This window comes from Coregonus clupeaformis, unplaced genomic scaffold (assembly GCF_020615455.1).
Source record: "Coregonus clupeaformis isolate EN_2021a unplaced genomic scaffold, ASM2061545v1 scaf0284, whole genome shotgun sequence".
NCBI classification, from domain to species: Eukaryota; Metazoa; Chordata; class Actinopteri; order Salmoniformes; family Salmonidae; genus Coregonus; species Coregonus clupeaformis.
The window spans coordinates 88,706-108,964 of NW_025533739.1; the positions used below are offsets into that span (position 1 = coordinate 88,706).

At 42.0% G+C, this 20,259-nt stretch overlaps 1 protein-coding gene across 1 annotated transcript in view; it reads right to left on the reverse strand.

Annotated features, from left to right (window-relative positions):
• Positions 1–18,975, reverse strand: part of LOC121537315 (protein diaphanous homolog 3) — a 77,211-nt gene extending 58,236 nt beyond the window's left edge. Inside the window, exon 1 of the mRNA XM_045214605.1 lies at positions 18,432–18,975. Coding sequence (XP_045070540.1) covers positions 18,432–18,551 — 120 coding nt within the window. The 5' untranslated portion in view covers positions 18,552–18,975. The remainder of the gene's footprint in view (positions 1–18,431) is intronic.
• Positions 18,976–20,259: the final 1,284 nt, after the last annotated feature.

Consider the following 20,259-nt stretch of genomic DNA (forward strand, 5'->3'; position numbering starts at 1 on the left):
ATCCACACATTCTATAATGTAAAAGACTTACATTACAACTGGGAGGCCATTTGACATTTTTTGAAAACTGCTACTGAAAATACATAATAGTAATTATATTAATAATACTATTAATGATATTAATAATAATAATAATAATAATTAATAATAATACATTACATTTCTATAGCTCTTTTCAAAAGAATCTCAAAGAACTTTAAAAGCAAAAAATAAACCAGCAATACATCATCATGAGGAAGATGGTTGATGAAGAGTCTGGTGACGATCACGTAGAGGACTACTCTGGGAACCAGCCTTCACAATGTGTAGCACCCACTTGGGTGAGGCCTCAGCAGCTCTGTGCTCCAGAAAGATCACCACTCACAGTTCAGATTAGCTAGCCAGTGGTCCTCGCTACGAGCCCTCTGCCTCACCACTCACAGTTCAGAGTAGCTAGCCAGTGGTCCTCGCTACGAGCCCTCTGCCTCACCACTCACAGTTCAGAGTAGCTAGCCAGTGGTCCTCACTACGAGCCCTCTGCCTCACCACTCACAGTTCAGATTAGCTAGCCAGTGGTCCTCGCTACGAGCCCTCTGCCTCACCACTCACAGTTCAGATTAGCTAGCCAGTGGTCCTCGCTACGAGCCCTCTGCCTCACCACTCACAGTTCAGATTAGCTAGCCAGTGGTCCTCGCTACGAGCCCTCTGCCTCACCACTCACAGTTCAGATTAGCTAGCCAGTGGTCCTCGCTACGAGCCCTCTGCCTCACCACTCACAGTTCAGAGTAGCTAGCCAGTGGTCCTCGCTACGAGCCCTCTGCCTCACCACTCACAGTTCAGATTAGCTAGCCAGTGGTCCTCGCTACGAGCCCTCTGCCTCAACACTGTATTCCTTTACTGCATCTACCATTCCTCTCAAGCTTCAGGTGACTCCTCAATTGATGTTTTCGAAAGATCAGGAACTAGCAGCCAGGTGAAACAAAAAAAGCTGGAACAGTGTCCAGATGCATCATTCAAACAAAAACAATTAGCCAGCCAGCTAGCTAGCTAGCTAGCCAGCCAAGCCAAAAGGAGTTGACTTGCCAGTCAAATCTGCAAATCTATGGGTTAAAACCACCAAAAATACGCAATAAAACTCAATGTTATCAAAAACAAAACAGTTGATTAGAAACACAATTAAATACACTTTCAAATAATGAAATATGTACATATTTACAGGAGCGCTCTGCTTAGGCTGCTACTAGGACGCCATTAACACTACAGTGGTAATACCAAATTGTACCTATTTTGCACTATGGCCTATTTATTGCCTTACCTCAATAACTTACTACATTCGCACACACTGTATATATATATTTTCTATTGTATTTTTGACTTTATGTTTTGTTTTACCCCATATGTAACTCTGTGTTGTTGTTTTTAAATCGCACTGCTTTGCTTTATCTTGGCCAGGTCGCAGTTGTAAATGAGAACTTGTTCTCAACTGGCTTCCCTGGTTAAATAAAGGTGAAATAAAAAAATGAACTACAGATAAGATTGCATGAGTTAACATTACAACCAGGTGATACCCAGTAACACGATATCCACACTAATACGAGCGAAACTAACAAGAGTAAACCAAACAGTAGATCAAAAGTAGTGTTCTTCAAAGCTGCCATCAACGAGTCACCGTCATCACAACACCTTGTCCTGTGCACCCTCCAGACAGACACTCATAGAGACCCTGGTCAAAAGTAGTGTTCTTCAAAGCTGCCATCAGTGAGTCACCGTCATCACAACACCTTGTCCTGTGTATCTCAGTCTGAAACGCCTCCAGACAGACACTCATCCTGCGTCCCAAATGGTTCCCCTTTCCCTTTATAGTGCACTACTTTCGACCACAACCCCTAGAGTAGTGGGCTATATGTGAAATAGGGTGCCATTTGGGACGCAGGATCCATCATTAGTTTGCTGTGAGATTTTTAAAAAATAATAAATAATAATATTAAAAGGTCCCGAACAGTCATTCTGATTCCCATGTAAAATACCCTTTTGAGTGACTAAAATGTATATAAGAGTGACTAAAATGTATATAAGAGTGACTAAAATGTATATAAGAGTGACTAAAATGTATATAAGAGTGACTAAAATGTATATAAGAGTGACTAAAATGTATATAAGAGTGACTAAAATGTATATAAGAGTGACTAAAATGTATATAAGAGTGACTAAAATGTATATAAGAGTGACTAAAATGTATATAAGAGTGACTAAAATGTATATAAGAGTGACTAAAATGTATATAAGAGTGACTAAAATGTATATAAAAAATATAATATCACCAATAATATTGTTTGGGATAGAAAAAGTACTTTCTCTCTCATGGCTAACTACCAGGAAGTTAGAAAAGACAGGCTGAGTGGGCGGGGAGCTTATATTCATGAGCTCAATTTGACTGACAGCTCTTTAAAGCGACTATGTCAAGAAACTTGAATGCAGTGAGAAGTGTGGCAGTAAAATCATCTCAAGCTAATTTGGTGATACACAAAGCAACTCAAACAACATTGAGATTGCATCAACGACGTCCATTTTTTTAAAAATACCGGTACATCTCCTGTTTGTCTCTTGTGATGCGGTTCACAGCAGCAACGACGGATGTGTTGACATGACAACTGCGTCAGAGTTTTGAACGACTCTCCTTAACTGACCCCCTATAGTCTCTATAGATGTTACCAGCCCTGCCATTAACTGACCCCCCTATAGTCTCTATAGATGTTACCAGCCCTGCCATTAACTGACCCCTCCTATAGTCTCTATAGATGTTACCAGCCCTGCCATTAACTGACCCCTCCTATAGTCTCTATAGATGTTACCAGCCCTGCCATTAACTGACCCCTCCTATAGTCTCTATAGATGATACCAGCCCTGCCATTAACTGACCCCTCCTATAGTCTCTATAGATGTTACCAGCCCTGTCATTAACTGACCCCCCTATAGTCTCTATAGATGATACCAGCCCTGCCATTAACTGACCCCCCTATAGTCTCTATAGATGTTACCAGCCCTGCCATTAACTGACCCTCCTATAGTCTCTATAGATGATACCAGCCCTGCCATTAACTGACCCCTCCTATAGTCTCTATAGATGTTACCAGCCCTGCCATTAACTGACCCCCCCTATAGTCTCTATAGATGTTACCAGCCCTGCCATTAACTGACCCTCCTATAGTCTCTATAGATGATACCAGCCCTGCCATTAACTGACCCCCCTATAGTCTCTATAGATGTTACCAGCCCTGCCATTAACTGACCCCTCCTATAGTCTCTATAGATGATACCAGCCCTGCCATTAACTGACCCCTCCTATAGTCTCTATAGATGTTACCAGCCCTGCCATTAACTGACCCCCCTATAGTCTCTATAGATGTTACCAGCCCTGCCATTAACTGACCCCTCCTATAGTCTCTATAGATGATACCAGCCCTGCCATTAACTGACCCCTCCTATAGTCTCTATAGATGTTACCAGCCCTGCCATTAACTGACCCCCTCCTATAGTCTCTATAGATGATACCAGCCCTGCCATTAACTGACCCCTCCTATAGTCTCTATAGATGTTACCAGCCCTGCCATTAACTGACCCCCCTATAGTCTCTATAGATGATACCAGCCCTGCCATTAACTGACCCCCCTATAGTCTCTATAGATGTTACCAGCCCTGCCATTAACTGACCCCCCCTATAGTCTCTATAGATGATACCAGCCCTGCCATTAACTGACCCCTCCTATAGTCTCTATAGATGTTACCAGCCCTGCCATTAACTGACCCCCTATAGTCTCTATAGATGTTACCAGCCCTGCCATTAACTGACCCCCTATAGTCTCTATAGATGTTACCAGCCCTGCCATTAACTGACCCCCTATAGTCTCTATAGATGTTACCAGCCCTGCCATTAACTGACCCCCCTATAGTCTCTATAGATGTTACCAGCCCTGCCATTAACTGACCCCTCCTATAGTCTCTATAGATGTTACCAGCCCTGCCATTAACTGACCCCCCTATAGTCTCTATAGATGTTACCAGCCCTGCCATTAACTGACCCCTCCTATAGTCTCTATAGATGTTACCAGCCCTGCCATTAACTGACCCCTCCTATAGTCTCTATAGATGTTACCAGCCCTGCCATTAACTGACCCCCCTATAGTCTCTATAGATGATACCAGCCCTGCCATTAACTGACCCTCCTATAGTCTCTGGTTCTTGGTTGTAGTTTCCATGTGTACTGTCTGCAGTACATCGATTTTGTCATTGATTTGCTCCCCATTTAGTCAAGTGGTAAGACGTGAGGATCTGTTTTTAGCACACCCATAGTGCTCTGATCAAAAGTAGTGTTCTATATAGGGACCCATAGTGCTCTGATCAAAAGTAGTGTTCTATATAGGGACCCATAGTGCTCTGATCAGAAGTAGTGTTCTATATAGGGACCCATAGTGCTCTGATCAAAAGTAGTGTTCTATATAGGGACCCATAGTGCTCTGATCAAAAGTAGTGTTCTATATAGGGACCCATAGTGCTCTGATCAAAAGTAGTGTTCTATATAGGGACCCATAGTGCTCTGATCAAAAGTAGTGTTCTATATAGGGACCCATAGTGCTCTGATCAAAAGTAGTGTTCTATATAGGGACCCATAGTGCTCTGATCAAAAGTAGTGTTCTATATAGGGACCCATAGTGCTCTGATCAAAAGTAGTGTTCTATATAGGGACCCATAGTGCTCTGATCAAAAGTAGTGTTCTATATAGGGACCCATAGTGCTCTGATCAGAAGTAGTGTTCTATATAGGGACCCATAGTGCTCTGATCAAAAGTAGTGTTCTATATAGGGACCCATAGTGCTCTGATCAAAAGTAGTGTTCTATATAGGGACCCATAGTGCTCTGATCAAAAGTAGTGTTCTATATAGGGACCCATAGTGCTCTGATCAAAAGTAGTGTTCTATATAGGGACCCATAGTGCTCTGATCAAAAGTAGTGTTCTATATAGGGACCCATAGTGTTCTGATCAAAAGTAGTGTTCTATATAGGGACCCATAGTGCTCTGATCAAAAGTAGTGTTCTATATAGGGACCCATAGTGATCTGATCAAAAGTAGTGTTCTATATAGGGACCCATAGTGCTCTGATCAAAAGTAGTGTTCTATATAGGGACCCATAGTGCTCTGATCAAAAGTAGTGTTCTATATAGGGACCCATAGTGCTCTGATCAAAAGTAGTGTTCTATATAGGGACCCATAGTGCTCTGATCAAAAGTAGTGTTCTATATAGGGACCCATAGTGCTCTGATCAAAAGTAGTGTTCTATATAGGGACCCATAGTGCTCTGATCAAAAGTAGTGTTCTATATAGGGACCCATAGTGCTCTGATCAAAAGCAGTGGCATTTGGGACCCATCCTCTGTTAATCATAGCTGTTTACTTTCCCTCATTCAACTTGATTTAATGTTGTTCTGATTTCAGGGCGAACTAGTGGTTAATTGACCTAGCGGTTGTCTCATATCCCACAGAGAGGCTGTGTATCGATCTCAGCCTCCTGGAAATTACACTGGAATTAAAAGGTTATGAACAGTCAAAATCATGTTTTTCATGAAATTGGATAAAACCAGAACAAAGTATGAAAAGGGCCCGTTGCGTCTACATTGATAAAGTTTGATCATAAAGTTAATGGTCCCCTCCCCCATGTCAAACACTTGGATTCAGGAGGCTGGTCCCCTCCCCCATGTCAAACACTTGGATTCAGGAGGCTGGTCCCCTCCCCCATGTCAAACACTTGGATTCAGGAGGCTGGTCCCCTCCCCCATGTCAAACACTTGGATTCAGGAGGCTGGTCCCCTCCCCATGTCAAACACTTGGATTCAGGAGGCTGGTCCCCTCCCCCATGTCAAACACTTGGATTCAGGAGGCTGGTCCCCTCCCCCATGTCAAACACTTGGATTCAGGAGGCTGGTCCCCTCCCCATGTCAAACACTTGGATTCAGGAGGCTGGTCCCCTCCCCCATGTCAAACACTTGGATTCAGGAGGCTGGTCCCCTCCCCCATGTCAAACACTTGGATTCAGGAGGCTGGTCCCCTCCCCCATGTCAAACACTTGGATTCAGGAGGCTGGTCCCCTCCCCCATGTCAAACACTTGGATTCAGGAGGCTGGTCCCCTCCCCATGTCAAACACTTGGATTCAGGAGGCTGGTCCCTCCCCCATGTCAAACACTTGGATTCAGGAGGCTGGTCCCCTCCCCCATGTCAAACACTTGGATTCAGGAGGCTGGTCCCCTCCCCCATGTCAAACACTTGGATTCAGGAGGAAGCGATTATTAAGGGGATAGGGTGACATCAGCCTAACTCTCATTTTAATACACCAATGTTAACATGATATTCTCTTACCTAATTTAAACAAGGCTATTCCATTGCACAGCCACAGGCCTCTACTAGCAAGCTCCACTGCTGTGGTTACTGCCTTTTGTAAGATTGTGTTCCATGATATAACATAACCAGTTGATATTACAGATTGTGTTCCATGATATAATATAACCAGTTGATATTACAGATTGTGTTCCATGATATAATATAACCTGTTGATATTACAGATTGTGTTCCATATATACGGTAATATAACCAGTTGATATTACAGATTGTGTTCCATTATATAATATAACCTGTTGATATTACAGATTGTGTTCCATGATATAATATAACCAGTTGATATTACAGATTGTGTTCCATGATATAATATAACCAGTTGATATTACAGATTGTGTTCCATTATATAACATAACCAGTTGATATTACAGATTGTGTTCCACTATATAACATAACCAGGTGATATTACAGATTGTGTTCCATGATATAACATAACCAGGTGATATTACAGATTGTGTTCCACTATATAATATAACCAGTTGATATTACAGATTGTGTTCCACTATATAATATAACCAGTTGATATTACAGATTGTGTTCCATGATATAACATAACCAGGTGATATTACAGATTGTGTTCCATTATATAATATAACCAGTTGATATTACAGATTGTGTTCCACTATATAACATAACCAGTTGATATTACAGATTGTGTTCCATGATATAACATAACCAGGTGATATTACAGATTGTGTTCCATTATATAATATAACCAGTTGATATTACAGATTGTGTTCCATGATATAACATAACCAGTTGATATTACAGATTGTGTTCCATGATATAATATAACCAGTTGATATTACAGATTGTGTTCCATGATATATTATAACCAGGTGATATTACAGATTGTGTTCCATTATGTAATATAACCAGTTGATATTACAGATTGTGTTCCATGATATAATATAACCAGTTGATATTACAGATTGTGTTCCATGATATAATATAACCAGGTGATATTACAGATTGTGTTCCACTATATAATATAACCAGATGATATTACAGATTGTGTTCCATGATATAATATAACCAGTTGATATTACAGATTGTGTTCCACTATATAATATAACCAGTTGATATTATAGATTGTGTTCCATGATATAATATAACCAGTTGATATTACAGATTGTGTTCCATGATATAATATAACCAGGTGATATTACAGATTGTGTTCCACTATATAATATAACCAGATGATATTACAGATTGTGTTCCATGATATAACATAACCAGTTGATATTACAGATTGTGTTCCATGATATAACATAACCAGTTGATATTACAGATTGTGTTCCATGATATAACATAACCAGGTGATATTACAGATTGTGTTCCATGATATAACATAACCAGGTGATATTACAGATTGTGTTCCATTATATAATATAACCAGTTGATATTACAGATTGTGTTCCATGATATAACATAACCAGGTTATATTACAGATTGTGTTCCATTATATAATATAACCAGTTGATATTACAGATTGTGTTCCACTATATAATATAACCAGGTGATATTACAGATTGTGTTCCATTATATAATATAACCAGTTGATATTACAGATTGTGTTCCATGATATAACATAACCAGGTGATATTACAGATTGTGTTCCATGATATAATATAACCAGGTGATATTACAGATTGTGTTCCATGATATAACATAACCAGTTGATATTACAGTTTCAATAAATTAATCTTAAATGGCAATTGGGGCAATTTAGCAATTAGGATTTCTTATGTGTAATGGTTATGATAAATTAGGCAATGTTGCATATAGATAAATGTGCACATATTTTTTTCACAGTACTCATGAAAGAACTGAAACGGTCACAACATTTCTAATGCCCATCCCTAGAATATGGAGCTATTTGGGAGGCAGCCAGAGAGAGAGAGGCTCAGACCACACACTGTTACCCACAGCCAGCCAGTGACCTGGAGGTCTGGCTCTAGTCCAGCAGGCTAAATGTGGGACCAATCCCACTAATGACATTACCACTGTCAGTCAGTCACAGCAAGCAGCAACACTAGACTACAGGGAGGGACGGCAAAACCAGACACTAGTCTATGGCAGGGGGTAACTAGGTAACAGTGCTGTTAAAATAACCAGACACTAGTCTATGGCAGGGGGTAACTAGGTAACAGTGCTGTTAAAATAACCAGACACTAGTCTATGGCAGGGGGTAACTAGGTAACAGTGCTGTTAAAATAACCAGACACTAGTCTATGGCAGGGGGTAACTAGGTAACAGTGCTGTTAAAATAACCAGACACTAGTCTATGGCAGGGGGTAACTAGGTAACAGTGCTGTTAAAATAACCAGACACTAGTCTATGGCAGGTGGTAACTAGGTAACAGTGCTGTTAAAATAACCAGACACTAGTCTATGGCAGGGGGTAACTAGGTAACAGTGCTGTTAAAATAACCAGACACTAGTCTATGGCAGGTGGTAACTAGGTAACAGTGCTGTTAAAATAACCAGACACTAGTCTATGGCAGGTGGTAACTAGGTAACAGTGCTGTTAAAATAACCAGACACTAGTCTATGGCAGGGGGTAACTAGGTAACAGTGCTGTTAAAATAACCAGACACTAGTCTATGGCAGGTGGTAACTAGGTAACCGTGCTGTTAAAATAACCAGACACTAGTCTATGGCAGGGGGTAACTAGGTAACAGTGCTGTTAAAATAACCAGACACTAGTCTATGGCAGGTGGTAACTAGGTAACAGTGCTGTTAAAATAACCAGACACTAGTCTATGGCAGGGGGTAACTAGGTAACAGTGCTGTTAAAATAACCAGACACTAGTCTATGGCAGGGGGTAACTAGGTAACAGTGCTGTTAAAATAACCAGACACTAGTCTATGGCAGGTGGTAACTAGGTAACAGTGCTGTTAAAATAACCAGACACTAGTCTATGGCAGGTGGTAACTAGGTAACAGTGCTGTTAAAATAACCAGACACTAGTCTATGGCAGGTGGTAACTAGGTAACAGTGCTGTTAAAATAACCAGACACTAGTCTATGGCAGGTGGTAACTAGGTAACAGTGCTGTTAAAATAACCAGACACTAGTCTATGGCAGGGGGTAACTAGGTAACAGTGCTGTTAAAATAACCAGACACTAGTCTATGGCAGGGGGTAACTAGGTAACAGTGCTGTTAAAATAACCAGACACTAGTCTATGGCAGGGGGTAACTAGGTAACAGTGCTGTTAAAATAACCAGACACTAGTCTATGGCAGGGGGTAACTAGGTAACAGTGCTGTTAAAATAACCAGACACTAGTCTATGGCAGGGGGTAACTAGGTAACAGTGCTGTTAAAATAACCAGACACTAGTCTATGGCAGGTGGTAACTAGGTAACAGTGCTGTTAAAATAACCAGACACTAGTCTATGGCAGGTGGTAACTAGGTAACAGTGCTGTTAAAATAACCAGACACTAGTCTATGGCAGGTGGTAACTAGGTAACAGTGCTGTTAAAATAACCAGACACTAGTCTATGGCAGGTGGTAACTAGGTAACAGTGCTGTTAATATAACGAGTGGTGAGAATAAACAAGTCGGTGGTGCAGAACTGCAATTAGAAGGCCGTGCACACAGCACACTGCTGCACTCCAAATACGTTCTGACTCACTATAACCTTTCTGGAACATTCTCATGGAAAGAGAGAACAAGGGAGTAGAAAGAGATACAGGCTACTGCCAACAAGTTAGTCCACACTACAGATTCCTCTAGCGTGATAGAAACATGGCGACGCCCCAGTTGACATTCCCCTTGTTCTGTTTGTTTATTCCCTCCAACATTTTTCACAGCGATGCCTGGCCTGAGAGAAAACCCCACCCCCAACTGAACACACGCCCCCCCCCCCGCATCCCAAATGACACCCTATTTCCTACATAGTGCACGTCATAGGGAACAGCAGACCCATTCAAACAAACAGTCCATTATCACTATCTGTTGAGCTAATTTCCTGTTCCAGACTCCCTGGGTCAATCCCTCCCGCCAAATCTCTGAAACCCTGAGAAAAAAATGTATAATACATTTTACCGCCCAGATTGAGCTAAACGTGTGTGTGACAGTATCAAGCCACTTTCCAGATTGTAACAGGACCTAGGGACCTCGGGAGAAGACACTCATAATGATTAAAACTTTCATCTAGGGCAGCAGTGTAATAGGCGTTGTCAGCAATTCCATTTGAAAAAGGTCACATAACCTCTGGTTGATGGAGGGAGTCCAGAATTTGCGTCCAAATGGCACCCTATTTCCATAGGGGCTCTGGTCAACAGTAGTGCACTATGTAGGGAATAGGGTGCCATTTGGGACTATGGCCTTATTTCCAACTTCTGCAGTCGGTTGCTTAAGCCTGCCCATTTGCATTGGATTTGAATTAAAAAGTCTGACAGAGAGAGAGAGAGAGGAGTTTCTCCATTAGTTTTGTGTCACTCATCAAATGTAATTAACATTTGTCTGCTGTGACCTGCTGCCTAAACGGGGGACAAGCTAATTTTTCGAAATGAAAAAAAGTTATTGTAAAAAAGTTCCTAAGACAAGCGTCAATGCTTCTCTTTGAATATTGACACAGGTTGACAAATGTCAAAAAGTGTTAAAATAATCATGGCTGCAGAATAAACTCAACGTTGTTACGTAAAACAAATAAAAGCTGAAACAATGAAAAAGGAGTGTGGAAGTTGGAACCAGAGAATTAGAATCATCCTTAGACTTGTTGTAATTCTGTGTGTGGAACATCTCTGAGAGTAGGCTGCTGCCTGGTAGGATCAGACTCACAACATGGAGGCCCAAATGGCACCTTATTCAGCACACTACCTTTTAACCAGGGCCCCATTTGGGACACAGCCTGTGTCTTGTCCAGTCAGCCCAAGGAGAGGTCAAATCTTGTTTGTTCACGTGGTGTGGAGAAAGACAGACCAGAGCAGACAGTAGTGTACGGAGGCAGTGGGATTACACCTGGCTACTTATCCCCTGGCTAATTTTACCTTCTGATTCAGCCCAGCTAGTCTGAGCAAAGCAAACGCAACCACCGTGTACCTGCCTTCGTCCTCTGATCTTGCATGCCTTTCTTAGTTGCTGAAATCCATACTTTTCAATAAAACGTTAATCAAAATATAAAAACCGACTGTTTCCTCATTGGTGTTGCTCTAAGATGGCAACTCAGTTTGAATGTGCATGTGCCAATTCAAATCTCAACAAGGAAACAGTCGGTGGTTGTATTTGATTCACGTTTTATTAAAAAGTATGGATTTCAGCAAAAGGCGTCATTCTCTGACGTCTCGTTGGACATCGAGGCTTGGTGGATTAGGCAGAACATGCCAGGAGAGGTAGACTCACGCAGCTTGACCGATAGATTCATTTGTATTTTGAAAATAATGCCCAAAGGATTTCACCCCAAATACGGTATAAATGTGTGAACTGTGTAAGAGTTATAATGTAGTGTCAACCCACTAACAGAGAGGGGGGGAGTTAGAAACTGTTGAGACAAACATTCAGGAAGGAAGGAGACTTAGAAACTATTTAAACATTCTATCCTGTGGAAATGTACAGACCGCCTAAAGGTGGGCGGAGCAAAGTTCCTTTGTGTGAAGTCACATATAAAAAGCTGTACATGTGTTTTTTGGCGGCAGAGCTCTCCATGATTAAATTACACAGATCATTCTTGCTGGTTGTGGACCTTGAATCGTTCATGATTAAAACCAGAGCATTACAACCTCTGGGAATTATTCAAGCTGGAGTTTAATTAGAGATAGAAATTCTCGTGACATTGACCCAAATTGACTGATTGAAAGAAGGAAGAAAGCCTATCTCGTGTTGCCGTCATTTGAAGATGTTTTTTCTCCCCCAACTCGTGTAAAATTAGCGAATGTAAGATATGCAGGTTAGACCGAATGTACAAAAGCCACCGCAGCCTTATAAATGTAAAAAGGTTTGGACACTGTGGCAAGTGTTTGCAGAAGAAACAAATATGTAGTTGTTGAAGAATCTGAGGAAGCACTGTACTGTAATTATAATGAAATTCACGCTTCTGAGTTCCCTGAGTGCGCTGTTAGGGTAAAATAAGTTGCAGTAGCCTGAGAGTGATGCCCCCACAGCCTGAAGTGAACGTCCTTCATCAGAGACCATATAACAGCGAACAAGGTAGACTTTGTTGTGTTCATTGGACAAGTGATAAATTGCACTGGATAAACTAATACAAAATCTAAGAAACTAGAAATCATTGTGAAGGTTGCTAAATTATTTTTTGGGATCTTCAGGACTTCGTGGCCGAAACGCTACAGGGAATAGTGAAGAGGTCCCCCCCCCCCCCTCCCAGGCTCCTGGGGATGTGTAGGGATCGGAGTCGTCATTTGAATCCGATTGAAGGATTTGTTTTTGTTAGCCCGTCGCCTATTATTTCTGCGTTAAAGTTGATCCGTTTTAACCCCATCCAGTAGGTGGTGGCATGCACCTCTAAAGTTTGCTTGCGGACCACCATAATACCATAGAAGAAGAGACAGGTGGGTCCACCCTAATGTACCCCATGTCATGATGACACTCACCTGTCTCGATCAATGAGAGAAGATTTGAAATTGACAAGATGGCGGCGTACACATTGTTGGATTACTTCATGGAGCAAAAATTTTTTGATTTATTTTAATAACAGAGCATTTTCTAAATTCAAAACGCACCACTGCCACTGCCACTGGATATGGACATTTAAAAGATACATGTTTGGCCGAATCGAGAACGAAAATAGTAACGCCAATACCAGGTTAGTTGAAAAATCTATGGCAACGTTTTATATAGGCAAACCTGTAACGTCCAGTAATGGATACTAAAAATCTCAGGTGTACTATCAGTAGCCATGTTGACTGTTTTATATACTACAGACGACCATTAGACAAGAGAGACGAACGTCCCTTTCATTTGAAGAGAGGGAAGAGAGAGGCTTTGCAGCATTTGGCACAGAGCAAATCCTTGGAAAATGATTCATGTCAACATTTACATCATCAGTGCAGAAAGGATCATATCACCTCCACCTTCCCTGACACCCTGGAGGAGGGGGGGGGGGATACTGAGACCCCACAATGGCCTCTACCTTACCTGACACCCTAGACCCCACTTCAATTTGCTTACCGCCCCAATAGATCCACAGACGATGCAATCGCCATCACACTGCACACTGCCCTATCCCATCTGGACAAGAGGAATACCTATGTAAGAATGCTGTTCATTGACTATAGCTCAGCATTCAACACCATAGTACCCTCCAAGCTCATCATTAAGCTCGGGGGCCCTGGGTCTAAACCCCGCCCTGTGCAACTGGGTCCTGGACTTCCTGACGGGCCGCCCCCAGGTGGTGAAGGTAGGAAACAACATCTCCACTTCGCTGATCCTCAACACTGGGGCCCCACAAGGGTGCGTGCTCAGCCCCCTCCTGTACTCCCTGTTCACCCATCACTGCGTGGCCAAGCATGCCTCCAACTCAATCATCAAGTTGGCAGACGACACAACAGTAGTAGGCTTGATTACCAACAATGACGAGACCGCCTACAGGGAGGAGGTGAGGGCTCTGGGAGTGTGGTGCCAGGAAAATGACCTCTCACTCAATGTCGACAAAACAAAGGAGCTGATCATGGACTTCAGGAAACAGCAGAGGGAGCACATTCCCTATCCACATCGACAGGACCGCTGTGGAACAGGTGGAAAGCTTCAAGTTCCTCTGCGTACTAGGAGTGGGCGATATACCGGTTTGATAGTAAAAACCGGTATTGTGCCGCGCCATGATATGGATTTAGCAATATCATGGATACCGCGATTTATTCAGAATTCATAAATTCGAATTTTGCATCAATATTTTTTTGTTCCAAATTTCAACTGAGTGATAGTACTAAGTAGCTACATCTTTTTTTTTTTTTTTATCCAACCTTTCTTGGTTCTTACGAATAAAAGAATGTATGTTAATATGTTGACCTATTTTTATGAGCGCACGTCGCATGCACTTGTTGCACGCATGTAGTGCTAGCAACAAAGAAGTGTGCAGGCAGCTGCAGTTAGGAGGCAGGTTAACTATTGGGGGAAAACTTTACAATCCAGGATGAGCGAAAACACAGAAATTGATGTTGCTCAAGAGCAGGAGGATAAATTGGTTAAGAAGAAAGGGGGCACCTCTGTTGTTTGGAACTGGTTTGGCTTTAAAATCTCCGACCCCGACCAAAACACTACCCTATGCAAGTTGTGTCGTCGTGTTGTCTTAGCAAAAGGTGGAAACACGACCAACCTGTTCAATCACTTAAAAACATACATGTCCGTGAGTATGAACAATGCACCAGAATGCGTGAGACAGTAAGCCCAGGAGCTCGCCCGAAGACAAGCCAGACTCGCACTCAACAATCAATTATATCATCATTTGCTGCCGGTACTTGCTATGAGAAGACGAGCAAAAAATGGATAGACATCACAGCTGCGATTACAAATCACATAGCGAAGGACATGGTACCGATTCAAACTGTGGAGAAAGAGGGGTTCAGAAAGTTGATTCAAACTCTGGACCCAAGATATGAGATCCCGAGCCGCAAATATTTTAGCCAAAAATGCCTGCCACAGCTTTACACAGAATGCTGGGACAGAGTTTACAGTGAGATAAATAACATTCCATTCTTCTCCACTACTGCCGATCTATGGTCAAGTCGTACCCACAGAACCTTATATAAGCCTCACAATCCATTACATAGACGGTGACTGGAAACTGAAAAGTAAGTGCCTACAGACGTCTTATTTCCCAGACGACCACACCGGGGAAATAATTGCAGGTGGGCTGAGGGACATACTGTCGTCCTGGGGATTAAAAGAGTCGCGTCAAGTTTGTATGACGACCGACAGCGGATCGAACATGATCAAGGCATTGCAGCTGAACAAGTGGGCAAACCTTGGATGTTTCGGACACAGGCTGCACAATGCTATTGGTAAGTTTCAGGACTGTAGCCTAGGCCTACCCTGTATGATGCTTATTATTAAGAAAAATACAGCTCACATCAGCCATGTACCGTAGGCTAAATCTAAGCACATCAGATTTGTAAAATGTGTAACAGTTGAATGTAAATGCCGTAAATCCTCAAACAAAGATTAAAAGTTATATTGTATTGTGATTTCTATATAAAAATGCATTATTATTAATTATTATTGTATTGTGATTCGATTATTTTTCACCCTATTATTTTGATTTCTTATTCCCAATTTCCAGAGAGGAGTGTCCAAAACGCTCCCGGGCCACAGGGGTGTGCGATTTCCCGGGCCACAGGGGTTTGCAAAAAGGTGGTTAGCACGTTCTCATACAGCTGGAAAAAGCAGAAGGCCCTGATGACAGCACAGAATGAACTAAGCCTGCCCCTGCACAAGCTCATCACAGAATCTCCGACAAGGTGGGGATCTCGTCTGAAAATGATGGAAAGAGTCCTGGAGCAGGAAAAGGCCATTACACAGGTCCTGGCAGGGGACAAAAAGACACGGCACCTTGTACCTACCTGGCAAGACATCCAGGTCTTGGAATCAGTCACAGCAGCACTGAAGCCACTCCAGGACTTTACAGATGCCCTGTCAGGAGAAGCGTATGTGAGCGTGTCCTATTTGAAGCCTGTCATCAATCTGTTAAATGCAGAGGTTCTAAATCTGAGCAAGGACGATACAGAACTGACCAAAGAGATCAAGATCAAGGTTCTTGATTACTTGAATAACAAGTACACTGACCCTGCAACAGATGAGCTGCTCTCCATGGCTACCTTTCTAGATCCAAGGTTCAAGACCAGGTACATGTCCGCTGAGAAACTGGAGGACATTAAGGTATTTATTCATTTGTTCTTGTTTTATTGCTTCAAATGTAAAGCACTTTGGGCTGCATTTTATGTATGAAAGGTGCTATACAAATAAAGTTTAATTATTTTCATTTTTTAAGGTGAGAGCTGCCTCAGAGACCGAAGCCCTCCTGGTGGAGAACACAGCCCTGGGAAAATCGTCTCTTGCAGAGGATCACACTGACAGGGAGAAAGAAGCTTCCACTGCTCATCAATCAGGCAAGAAGCCCAAGAAGAGCCTTGGGAGCTTCTTTAAGCAGACCAGCAGTGCACCTGCCTCATGTTCAGAGAGGCAGATCATTGAGCAAGAGCTGAATAGCTACATTCTGGCAACGGCAGCAGACAGCGAGTCTGATCCTTTGGAGTGGTGGCGATTTCACGGATCTAATTTTCCACGTGTGAGTTGTCTGGCAAAGAAATACTTATGCATCCCTGCCACAAGTGCCCCCTCTGAGAGGGCATTCAGCACTGGGGGGCAATGTGGTGACATGTCACAGGGCAGCACTAAAGCCAGAAACAGTCAACATGCTGGTATTCCTGGCACGGAACTTGTGAAGAAAGTTCTAGTGAAGATTTGTTGATATTGTTGATAATTGATGGTTGAGGCTTGAAAGGTTTAGTTTCAAACGGTTAGTTTTTTACATATCTACGGACCGTAGCCAAAACAAACACACGTATTTGAATTTGTAATTACCTTATTTTCTTTATCTCCTGTTATTTTTTATTTAATTTTACTTAATATCTAATTTATATATATATATATATATATATATATATATAGGCCTACCTACCTCATGTTTACGGAATGCATGTTTGCACAATACAAATAAAAACTTTTCAGGTCCATACGGTCCAATGCCTCACTCTTTCTGGTTATATAAGGTTCAAATACATATTTTTCCTTAACTAATATAATTTAACCAAGAAGGGATATTAAAATGTGATTCATATTTTTTTACGTCATATATTGTGATATCATATCGATATCGTCTGGACAGTGGAAAATATCGTGATATGAATTTTAGCTCATATCGCCCACCCCTACTGCGTACACATCACTGATGATCTGAAATGGTCCACCCACACAGACAGTGTGGTGAAGAAGGCACAACAGCGCCTCTTCAACCTCAGGAGGCTGAAGAAATTTGGCTTGGCACCTAAAACCCTCACAAACTTTTACAGATGCACAATTGAGAGCATCCTGTCGGGCTGTATCACCGCCTGGTACGGCAACTGCACCGCCCGCAACCACAGGGCTCTCCAGAGGGTGGTGCGGTCTGCCCAACGCATCACCAGGGGCAAAGTACCTGCCCTGCAGGACACCTACAGCACCCAATGTCACAGGAAGGCCACAAATATAATCAAGGACATCAACCACCCGAGCCACTGCCTGTTCACCCCGCTATCATCCAGAAGGCGAGGTCAGTACAGGTGCATCAAAGCTGGGAACGAGAGAATGAAAAACAGCTTCTATCTCAAGGCCATCAGACTGTTAAATATCCATCACAAGGCGGCTTCCACCCGGTTATGTAACCCTGCACCTTAGAGGCTGCTGCCCTATATACATAGACTTGGACTCACTGGCCACTTTAATAATGGAACACTAGTCTCTCTAATAATGTTTACATATTGCTTTACTCATCTCATATGTATATACTGTATTCTATTCTACTGTATTTTAGTCTATTCCACTCCGACATTGCTCATCCTAATATTTATAATATTTATATATTCCTTAATTCCATTATTTTACTTTTTGGTTGTGAATTGTTAGATATACTGCACTGTTGGAGCTAGAAACACAAGCATTTCGCTACACCCACAATAACATCTGATAAACATGTGTTATGTGGCAAATAAATTTTGATTTGAAACAGGGATTTTGCACAATGTGAGTGCAGACAGCACAGATTGACTCTCATAAAACAATTATCAGTACATGGCATTGAACTGGAATGTCAGTTAGCAGGTTTATGGAACAAGTATTTAACTACCTAGCCTGAATCGTGGCATCGTGTAGGGTGGTCAATGTGCAGTGTCAAATGTCACCTTAGCTAGCCCTGAGAGCTACAATACAGGGCGAGTGGTGTGCCACTTGAGGTAAACTGTGTCGAGTCAGTGACACTTTCAGTGATTGAGTTTTAGAAAGGCCTACTTACAAATTTTGGTTTACGTTCTCCATCCTCGCATCCAGACGATCCCCCTAGTCCGGCGTTGAATCCTTTCTTTCGCTGTTTGTCTCGTCCACCGGACTGAAGATTATTCCACTGGTTCTCCATGATAACTAGGGTAGCAAGCTAGCTGGGCTACTCACTGTAACTACTGTACCCGACCTTGCAAAAACGGCGAAACATGCAATACGGTTGGTTAACAAAAGCGATTCTTGGGAAACGTTACTTAAACCTGCCAATGCAATGTGAACGCGAGGACAAACGGGGACAAGAGACCCTTCAAAGATGCCAACGAGGTGGCTAATGAGCTAGCTAACTATCACAGGCGGATTTCCTTAATCCAATTTGTGGCTTTTCATGGAAGTTTGCCTTCCAAGACGTATAGAAAAGATCAACTACAGTTATCAGCACATTTCTCTTGAATAAAATTGTCGAAATATTTGCAAAAACGATGTTGACAAAAGTTAGTTAAGCTTTTCAGACAACCTTAAAGCGAGTTGACATTCTGACAGCTCAAACTTCTAACTGTATTATTTTTTTCAGTCCAAAAAACCGCGCCACCGGAAGTTGTCAGTTTGACGTCATTTCATTCTAGCCAATTGTTTTCGCCGACAACAGAAACGCCTTTAATATTGAGGTAAACGATTGGCGGTTCGTCATGTCACTCATTCCATTCAAGAGACGAGCTTCCTGACAGAAAAAACGACGCGGGAAAAAGCTCGGGTTAATTATTAATCTACAACAGCTCTTTTGACTCAACTTTGACAGTTTTTAAAATGACCTTGTAGACTAAAACATTTTCCCCTGGTTGGTCCAACTCTTTCATGTGTCAAAGATACACAGACACTTGGACAAATCTTACTGTGTGTAGTCTGTCGGAATCATCAAACCTCTCTTTGGTTAGTTAGTGGTTGTTTGTAGCGGGTCTGGACAGAGATCATTGCCGCGCGGTCGTCATTTTTCATGCTGCGGGCGGTCAGACAGACATACGACTTTGGGATGAAAATGTTTTTGTTGTCACTCAGATTATTTGGAAACTGTCGTCTTTCTGCTTTGTATGCGTTAGCCCAATTCTACCTATTGTATTAAAAGCACATCTTTTGACTTTTTCGCACTCAGAATTCAACTTCAGTAGCCTACCTCTCTTCTCCTAGTCGGGCTTGCGAGTTCAAGTGCGCCTACGTGTGGTCTCATTGGAATAGAGTAGGCTGCCTGCACGGCGGAGAAACACGTGGCAGTTAACTTAAATATGAAATTAACTTAAATATGATTAGACTATAATTTACTCAAGTAAATTGGTCCTCTGTAGCTCAATTGGTAGAGCATGGCGCTTGTAACGCCAGGGTAGTGGGTTCGATCCCCGGGACCACCCATACGTAAAAATGTATTCATACATGACTGTAAATTGCTTTGGATAAAAGCGTCTGCTAAATGGTTTATTATTATAAAGTGTCTGTAAATACATATTGATAATAGAAAGAAGTGGAGGGCGCTCAACCAACGTGAGTTGAGGCGCAATCAAAAAATGTAATCATCATTGAAAAGGAAAAGGCACCTTTTCCTTTTCAATAAGTATTTGATTACCCAGGCTATAAAAATAGCTCAAGAGAAAGTGCAAGTCTCTCCAACTCTGCTCTCTTCATACTACATCTAGCATATTGGCTGATATAGTCCAGTAATACAATTAGCCAAAAAATAATGGGCCACGTGAAAATCTCTGGTAATTTAACCTATTTATTAAGTTATTTTAGAGCATTTGATATTGCCTTTAGGGCGCAAAATTGCTGGGACCATGGCTGGCACGTGAGCTGCGTCA